Source organism: Pezoporus occidentalis, unplaced genomic scaffold (genome assembly GCF_034315485.1).
Source record: "Pezoporus occidentalis ecotype Australia unplaced genomic scaffold, CSIRO_AGI_Poc_V1 ctg408, whole genome shotgun sequence".
Lineage (NCBI taxonomy): Eukaryota > Metazoa > Chordata > Aves > Psittaciformes > Psittacidae > Pezoporus > Pezoporus occidentalis.
The window spans coordinates 66218-75492 of NW_026915734.1; the positions used below are offsets into that span (position 1 = coordinate 66218).

The following is a 9275-nucleotide window of genomic DNA, read 5'->3' on the forward strand; positions in this document are numbered from 1 at the left end:
CGGGGTGGGATGAAGCAGAACGCAGCAGAGCTGTTTGCTCCCCTGGAGGCTTTCATGGCCGCAGGATGTTCTCAAAGCTGTGTCCTTGTGTGCCCAAGCTTTGCTGTGCTGGCCAAGGATGCAGTGAGCTGTTTCTAGTTGCTCCAAAAGGTTAAGCAGAAGCACTTTTGATACGGTGAGCAGTGTGTTGCTTGAAGTGCAGCTTAGTAGTGAATGACAAAAAAAAACCACTGCTTGTTTTAAATGACTTACTACTGCTTAAATAGGTCTACTGGGCACTTTCTGCATACTTTGAAACTATCATGTAATGGTTAATCATCTTTCCTACCGTAGAACATTTCATGGTATCATATAGAATATTTTAAATTGTAAGGTTCCTTTAAAGATCATTTAGTTCAATTCCCCAGCTGTAAGCAGGGTGCCTTCCACCAGATGTCTGTAACAGTTAATACTTTCCTTAGTAGTAGCAAGTAAATAAACAGTAATGAAGCATGACCACGTCTCCTTTTGGTGGTTTTGGTGTGGGGTACCCCGCTCCGCGGAAGCGAGCAGCTTCCCTGGTCGGAAGCATGAGGAGCCGGTGTCTGCCCCACTGCTGCTGTTGTAACAGAGCTGCACAATGGCAGGAAGTGGAGCAGAGGCGGGGTAGTGCAACAGCCCCATCCCTTCGGCTGGGGGGCTGTGGGGAGGGCCCTGCTGTGGTGTGGGTGATAAATCAGGGCTGGGCACTGGGGTTGCTGGGATCAGTGGGTCCATGGGAGGTGGGAGTGGACCATGAGCTCAGGCTGTGGAGCCTAGTGGTGGGTTTGGGTGGTGGATGCAGGCAGCACCGTGCTTTTAACCCACCCCATAAGCAAAGAGTGTGTGTGCAAGTGAATGAGATCTAACACTGAAAGCGTGGTCTCTGCCTGCGCAAGAGAGACAGCCAAGGGGTGCCTCTGTCCCCAGGAGGACAGGCAGCAGCACACTTGTATCGGGATCAGGTCTCAGCTCTGCCCTGGCTGGGGCATGCAGCCTGTCACATCCTCAGGGAACTGCTGGACCTCTTTTCCCAGGAGCCATGCACGATGGCAGGAAGCTGTTGGACCTCACTTTTACTTTGCAGTTCAACGCCAGGGTGTGATGCCACTGATGTCACTTGGAGTCCTCAGCCCGGCACTAAGCGATATTACTCATCCGAAATAAAACACAGTGGTGCTGCCAGCAGAGCAGGGAGCAGCACCGCAGCCCGTGTTTAACCAGGGTGATGGGTCAGCGCTGTGCTCCGCAGCAATCTGGCTTGTTGGACAGGTATCAGGATGGGAGAGGGCACTGGGAGAGTGGGCAGGGAGCCAGGCAAGCACAGCAGGCTCCCCATCAAACACAGCCCAGCACACACTCCTGCTGCCAGGCTCTGCCTGCACCAGCCCTTCCATGCCACAAAGCACTAGGGACACTGCAATGAGAGTTTTGGGGATGGTTGCTCCTTCCATGCTATTTTGCATTGCTCTATGTGCTGTCGTGCTGGTCCCACAACAAGCAGCTCTGAGCCAGTGAGAGGAAGGAAGCTGAGCCCAGGCCTTGTGCTTTGGGTTAAAGGGCAGCAATGATAAAAATGCCCGTAATGAGTTCTTCAGCAGAGGAGGCTCGCACCTTGTTTCCATCAAGCAGAGGAGCAGGAGGAGCCAGGTGTTTCTGCCACCTTCCTCCTTGCTGCACATCCTCCATGACAGCTTTTTCCCTTGTGTGCTGAAGGGGTCAAAACACATCCTGCTTGCACACACACACAGTCCGGTGTTACCCTGGTGTTATGGTCCCTGCTTGCCCTCCCTGCCGTGTTCCTTCTATTATTCCCAGTGTTGACTTGTGTCCCATGCACATTCCTTAAAGTGCCTGCATCAGCACTGAGGGAGCACACCGACAGACCAGAAATGTGAGGAAAATACTCTGCTCAGCCCTTGGCAAGTCCCCTATGGATGCTGATGAATGGAAACACTCTCTTTTACACTTGGTGACCCCTGAGCTTCAGTAGTGCTTGAAAGCATGACATTAGATTTGCCTCCTGTTGCTGAGGAGGGTTTGGGCTCTGTGGCTGACACAAAACACCTCCCGATCGCAGCTTTAAAGGAATCATATTTTCCTCCTGTGTTTTTTTTTTTAATGAATCAGGGGTTCTCAAGTAGAGAAAGAGAGAGGCAGAGATTTCAGTGGAAAACATACCCTCCTTTTCAGGGGAAACCTTAAACCCAGCACCCATCCCGGTTCTAATCATTATAACCAATAGCTGGATACCAACGCAAACAAAAACTAGCAGAAAACTGATAGCCCGATTAAAAGAGCAGCTCAAAATAGAGAGATGGAGCCGCTGCTTGCGTTGCTCAGGGACATGGCCTCGCCCTGAGGTCTCTCCAGGGGCTGGCTTTTGGATCTCTCCCTATCTGCTTGTGCTGGGAACAGGAGCCTGCCGGCTCTGCAAAAGCCATTTGCAGCCTCCCCGTGCATTCAGGCACCCGAGGAACTTCCTCTGCTCCACTCTGCCTGGAGCCTTCCCTGCAGCCCTGGGGTATGCTGCCCATAGCATTCCACAGTGGTTATCCTGCTCCTGCTGCCTACCCACAGCCCAGCTTGTCCTGCACCCCTGGGAGCATTTAGGAGGGACCCCGAGTGACAAGATATCTGCAGCACAGCATCACACTTGCAGGCACAGCAGCACCAGGGAGGGGACACAAGGTAGCCCTTATCCCCATGGAGACTGCTGCATGCAGCTGCGGCTTCACGTGGGTGCAAAAGTAAGGCAAACCCTGTGGGTTAGAGAACAGGCAGAAACCAGAGCCAAGCCCTGTTGTCCCCACAGAAACCCTTTATTGTGTACCTGCCGCACAGCCTTCACGCTGTGCTGAACTTGCCTGGGAAAGCAGGAACATGTGGGCTGAGAGCTGCTGAAATACAGCACCACAGAGGAGGCAGAGCCTGGCTGGGGGTAGAGCTGTGTCCTTGCAGTTCAAGGCCTCCTGGGCTTGCTTGCTGCTGCTTCTCTGCTTGCTGTTATCTTATTCGAGTGAAAATGATGGTGCCAATCCTGCAGGAACCCCAGATCACTGTGGTTGACCCCAATGGGGTTACCTATGCTGTGGTGAAGGGTACAGAGGGAGAAGCAAAGGGGGGGTACTGTGTTCCCTGCTGGGTGCTGAGTGGGATGCCTTGGGCTCCAGCACCCTTTAGCAGAGGCTGCTGTGGGTGCTGGCATTGTGTCCTCCTCTCTGCCTGCTGGACATTGTGGTAGGAGAGGCTTGAGGGCATCTGGTTGAGGCCAGAACCCATCCTGGGGTCACCCACCCTGGGTACACTAAGATGCAGGGGTTGGCCACATCACGGGGATGCTCCTTAGCCCCTCATCACTGGTGGCAAACCAATTTCACCCTCCCAGTCCTGCCATGCCTCATCCCATGGGATTTCTCCCTTCTCCAGTTCAGTGCAGGAAAGCATGCACAGTGGTGGCCATGGGAACCAGTGCTCACCGTGTGGCTTTCCAGTCTTCTGCAGGGCTGTTGGATGCCTCTCGCAGGAGCCATAGGGCATGCAGGGTCTCCTCCCCATTGGTGCCCACATAGCACTGGCCCAGGAATACACTCATCTGGGTTGTGTCCAAGTCTGGAAGGGTCCGAGGAGGTGTGATTTGGGGTGGCAAGGCATGAAGCCACCCCCAAATGTGTCACCACTGCAATGTGATACCCCCCTCCTGCTTACCTTGATGCTGCCAGTGCACAGTGAAGGAGAAGATGGGCTGCAGGACCAGCCCCACATCCTGCTGGGACCCCTTCAGAGGTGAGGAGAGGATTTCGGAGTTGCCAGCAGCAGATCCTGGCAGGTAGGAACCAGAGAAGCTACCGTCCTTGCCAACGGTGAACACAACCATCCTGCAGCCCGTGTCACTGCGCCACGACCCGGAAAGGAGGCACTGCAAGGCCAGTCAGGGAGGATGGGGCAGCCTGCTCCTGCCCCACCACCCTGGTCCTGCCTGGGGATGCTCCATGGACACTGTGTGAAGCTGCTGGCACTGGAATTGCCACCTCAGCTTGAGCATCGTGCCCGTGGCAGTGACTGCCTCCAGCACAACCGTTGCCCTGGGCTCTCTGCTACCCAAGGGTGAGCAGGTCCTCCCCATGATAAAACAGAGGGGGCACTGCTTTCCCAGCATGTTTGACAGGAAAACAGGGTTTCTCTAGGACATGCTCCTGTTTGCCTGTCTCTGAACGGATTCTCACAGTAAGGAGCATCCTTGCAGGAGAGGTCCCTCCCTCCCAAGCCTCTCCACAGCTTCCCTCAGTGCCCCACAGTGCTGCTCCCACCAGCTCGGGGCATCCCATCCCCTGCTCCCTGCTGAGCATCCCAGCCCCAGCAGCACACTTTGGGGTCAAACAGTGCCACATCCCCATCACCACCCATCCCCATACCTTCCTCTCCGCAGGGGTGATGCAGGCCACCAAGCCCAGGGTGAGGACCAGGGCGAAGGCACCGCTCCCCATGACTGCAGGACTGGGAAGCACAGCTTCCTCCTGGCCCTTTATAGGTCTGTAACCAGAGCCCATGAGCAGTGGGCTGGCAGTGGCAGGGTGCCGGGGACAGGATAGATGAGGTGAGGAGGTCTGTGTGACCTGGGCAGTGCTGGAGGAATGCAGGAATGAGCACGGCTGTGCAGGAAGATGAGGAATAGGCTCTTTTAAAGGCACTTTACAGCGGCCTCGGAAGCATCAAACACCCATTCCCAGTGCACACAGGCTGGAATTATTGCCTGTTTAAACATGGAACTGCTCCCTGCTTGGTGTCACCACCCTAGTGCCGAACATCTCTGGTAAAGGCAAGCTGCACAGGAGGGAAGGCTTACCCTGCCATCTGCTTTAGCAGCCACCACATCTCCACAGCATCTTCTGAGTTTCAGATGTTAATTTAGCTGGTTTGGCTTTTACAAGTGTTAAAGGAAGGAGTAACCACAAAGGCACACTGGGGTCCAAACAAGCGTGTTTGCTGAACACATGTAGCATGCAAACCAGCACCTCTTCCTTATATCTGCTCCTCTTAGGGGCTTTGTAAGTACACAGCACAGCATGGACTGACCCTGCTTTCATGAGCTGCTTCTCTGCTTGCTGCAGTGCCTGAAGCAGGCATGGGGCTGCAGGCAACTGGGAAGTAAGGTGGGATTCAGCTGCATAAACACATGTTCCTCCCAGGACAGCAGCGTTTGGGGCCCTGGAGAGCAGCAGGGCTCTGGTGTGTGAACATCCACTCCATTTACAGACCCGAACTCACAGCTTATCACAGCGGCTAGAGAAATCCTCCCTGCCCCAGGGGATCTGTTGCTGTTCCCTGGATGCCACGCTCCATCCTCTCAGCCTGACACCCTGCCTTTCTGCACTGTTTGGAAGGGGCAAACTGCCCTGCTTGAGGTGCCAGGGAGCTGGCAGACACCGCCCCATATCATAGCAGCATGCTGGGGCTAGGCCAGGCTCTATGGGCTGTGCAAATAGTGTGCTGGCATCGCTGGGGCTGGGTTATATTTGTAACGCTTCTGTAGGAGGCTTCATCTTCACCCATGGACCTGCCAAAAACAGTGGATGGAAAGAGCTGACTAAGCTTGGCAGCCATCCACAGAAACAGATAGAGTGACACTGGCGAAATGCAGCGGCAGAGAGAGGTAAAATCTGTGATTGTAACCCAGGGGAATGATGAGATATGTGGGATATGATCAATGCGATGCAATGCAATGGGATGGGATGCGATGCAGTGTGACAGGATGGGATGCAATGCAATGGGATGAGATGCTATGCAATGCAATGAGATGCAATACGATGCAATCCAATAGGATGCAATGTGATGCAATACAATGAAATGCAATGGGATATGATGGAATGATGGGATGGGAGCTTTAACTGTGCACATTTTACTTCAGGTGCTGTGCAGCATGAAGAAAACACATTACTGACATCTCACATTTACCGATACCATTACCTCAACCACCCAATCACACAGTGTAGAGTCCTGACACTGGAAAAGTGTCTGGTAGGAATGGATATGAAGGCACCACAAGGAAGCTGTCTGGATTCAGGATGATGATGACACCTCTGCGATCAGCAGGCAGGAAGGGAGTAATGGTGCAAGGTGGAAGTCTGGGTTAAGATGAGGTAGGAAATGGTCCCAAAGGGCTGGATGGGGGGATGAGGGAGGGATGCAGATGTCGCTGGGAAAGGGCAGTGGTGTTGCGGAGACAGAAGCTGCCTCAGAGGGGGAGCGAGGGCAGTCTTCAGAGACAGACAACCACAGCTGACATGACTTTAAGGTTTATTTTGATGCGAGAGGCTGGTTTTGCTTGCCTTTGGGGGGCTGCAGCCAGAGCACAGTCATGGGGTGGGTGAAGATGTGTCCTCACAGGATGGGAATGAGCTAGGCAGGTTCTTTCCTCTCGGGGTGCGTTTGCGTGTGAAGACATTTCTGCCCACCCTGTGGGAAGTAGAGACCATGGACACCCCCCCTCAGAGCTGCCAGTGCCAGTAGGTGACAGGAGTGTCCCAGTAGCGGTGCCCCTGCCTGGGCAAGCCCCTTGCCAGGAGGTATCGACATCGCCACTGCAAACCCACACTGAGGGGTTCACAGGGGTCTTCCTTCCACAGGGATGCTCCTCCTCAGGGGTACTGGGGAGGGCTCCTGTGTCCCCCACGTCCTCCCATTACCTGGTGGCTTTCCAGTCCTCCTCGAGGGAGCCGACAGCTTCACGCAGCAGCCACATGGTGCTCAGTGTCTCCTTTCCACCCGAGTCCACAAAACACTGCCCAGCGAAGGTGGTGGTGGCATCTGGGGGAGGATTGGTGTGGTCAGTGGGGATGGCACCCATGCCTGCTGTGTGCTGTGTGCATCCCCCTCCCTGTGTTCTGATGGCCTTGCACCCCCAAACCGTACCGCTGGGACCTGCCCTTCCCTGGCAGCTCCCTTGGATAAGGCAGGCTCCTCAGCACCACATCCCCTGTGTCCTAATGGGGTCTGGGATGCTGCGTGAGAAAGGGCTGCCGCTGCCTCTCTCTGTTTAGCTACACCAAAACATCACCCAGCAGAGAGCTGCATGGCTCCCGGTACCCCCATGGTGCCAACTCCAGGTATCCCAGCACTTACTGGAGAACTTGTCCCAGCGCACGGTGAAGGCGAAGGTGGGCCATCCTCCCTCACCAGGTTGCTGCTGGGCACCCTTCAATGGGGAGGTACGGGCACAGCCACCAGCGAGCGTGACCCGTGTGAGGTATTTGCCCTGGAAGTCCCCGTTGTCCCTCAGTGCTGAAATCTCCATCAGCGAGTCCTGCTCGTTCCTCCACAGTCCGCTGAGCTGGCACTAAGGGGACACAGCCACAGGCCCTCTGTGCATGGTGCATAGGGGTCCCCATCCCTCCCATTGCCCCATGGATGGAGCTGCAAGCCCTGATGCAAGTGTGATTGTGGGGCATGGCTCTACCTGTCCCCAGTTTGGGGATATGCTACCTTAGCTGGCTGCTAAGTGAATGGTGCAGCAAGGCCAGCACATCTCAGTCTATTAGCATGCATGGTATGACCAGATATGGGCTCTACAGGAAAGGATGCTCTATGCACTGCACCCCTGGGCAGTAGGAAGGGACGCCCTGTGCATGGTGCCTTGGACACATATCCCATAGGAAGGAATGCTCCATGCATGATGCTTCTGAGAACAGACCCCATGGGAGGGAATGCTCTGTGCAAGACGCCTTGTGAGAGCAAAGCTGAGTGGGTGACCTAGAGATACCCTGCCCATTGCCTAGACTGGGCACTTGCAAAGTTCTCCTGCTTGTCCCAGCCTAAAACAGCATTGAAGAGAGAATCCTTGACTGCCCACACTGAATCCCATTGCCACATCACCACAATTCCCCATCCCCATACCTTCTTCTCTGCAGGGGAGACGAACGGCACCAGGGCCACTGCGAGGACCAATATGAAAGTGCTGCTCTCCATGGATGCAGGGCTGGGAAGTGCACAGCACGGCTGCCCTGACCAAGCCCTGCACCCTGATCCCTTTATAGGGCTGTAACCAGAGCCCCACTGGCACCGGACCAGCAGCCATGGGACAGTGGCCTGGTGTCAGGGTGCCCAGGACAGGTGAGGCGAGGAGGTCTGCGTGACCCAGGCAGTGCTGGAGGAACATGAATCTGAGCATGGGTTTGTGCAGAGGCGAGGGCACAGGCATGGTTTGCACATCCACTGTCCAAGAGGCTTTGCCAACCCATTCCTTGCTCTGTGATGGAGCCCTCCAGGTGGGCACAGCCTAGCAGTCTCCTGCTGGCACCATCCCAGTGCTCCCATTCAAACACAGTGATGCAGCAATCGCAGCCTGGACAGATTTCCCCTGCTGCACTGAAGGGTGGTGTGTGTGTGTGCCTGCAGGGTTCATCCTCTCACAATCCTCCCCTGTGCTGCAAGTTTCTGCTGCTCAGTCTAAGCTGTTTTCTCTGCCACTGTTTCTAAGCTACAGCAGAGCCAGGGTGCAGGCAGGGCAGCAGGACAGGGCTCCCTGGGAGCCATGGAGGGGAAGCTCGGAGCTGCCCGAGGAGCTGCTCCATCCTCCCAGGAAGATGGTCTGTGCTAAGCAAGGAGAGAGGCAGAGGAGCAGAGCAGGGAATGCATCCTGAGCAGGGGGCTGGCAGGAGTGATGTCCATGCAGACACAGCAGAGGGGGCAGGAACAGTGGGTCAACAAGCTTCCCATCCTGGAGTTCAGGAGAGGAGACTATGGCCTCTTCAGGGATCAGCTTGGTAGAGTACCATGGGATAGAGCAGGGAAGAGGAGCCCAAGAAAGCTGGTTAGCATTCAAGGATCACCTCCTCCAAGCTCAGGAGCGATTGTCCCAAAAAAGGGAAGTCAGGCAAGAACAACAAGAAGCCTGTGTGGAAGAACAATTTGCTCCTGGATGAACTCCAGCACCAAAAGGAAGCCTGAGGGAACTGGTGGGTGAAGTGGCCAGGCTGCTCTCCTGAGAACCCACTGATGTTATGGAGCAATTCCTCCTGGAACCTGTGCAAACGCACATGGAAAAGGAGGGAGTGGTTGGTGACAGTCATCATGGCTTCACTAATGGCACATCATGCCTGACAAGTTTGTTGGCCTCTACATCAGGGTTACAGCATCAGTGGATAAGGGAAGAGCAGTTGATGTCATCTACCGGGACTTGTGCAAGGCATCTGACAATGTCCCACACAACATCCCTATCTCTAAACTAGAGACAAATCGGCTTGAGGAATGGGCCATTT

General features: G+C 55.0%; 3 protein-coding genes across 4 annotated transcripts in view; 1 reads left to right on the top strand and 2 right to left on the bottom strand.

Annotated features, from left to right (window-relative positions):
- Window positions 1-9275, top strand: part of LOC134171547 (cyclic AMP-responsive element-binding protein 3-like protein 4) — a 50376-nt gene that overhangs the window by 6934 nt on the left and 34167 nt on the right. The window lies entirely within an intron of this gene.
- LOC134171553 (avidin-like) lies at window positions 2833-4690 on the bottom strand. Of its 2 annotated transcripts, none has more exons than XM_062633894.1 (4): window positions 4434-4690; window positions 3727-3937; window positions 3498-3630; window positions 2833-3107 (listed from the first exon to the last, which is right to left on the bottom strand). In XM_062633894.1, exons 1-4 carry the CDS (start codon window positions 4566-4568, stop codon window positions 2981-2983), a joined length of 606 nt encoding a protein of 201 aa, XP_062489878.1. In that variant the 5' UTR covers window positions 4569-4690; the 3' UTR covers window positions 2833-2980. The 2 variants fall into 2 exon arrangements, with proteins under 2 accessions (XP_062489878.1, XP_062489879.1); XM_062633895.1 differs by having other exon boundaries at window positions 2894-3058; window positions 4434-4687.
- LOC134171548 (avidin-like) lies at window positions 6353-8215 on the bottom strand. Its single transcript, XM_062633890.1, is given in 5 exon segments — window positions 6353-6474; window positions 6705-6825; window positions 7141-7354; window positions 7912-8041; window positions 8043-8215. Coding segments are annotated over 5 exon segments (738 nt in total). The 3' UTR covers window positions 6353-6374.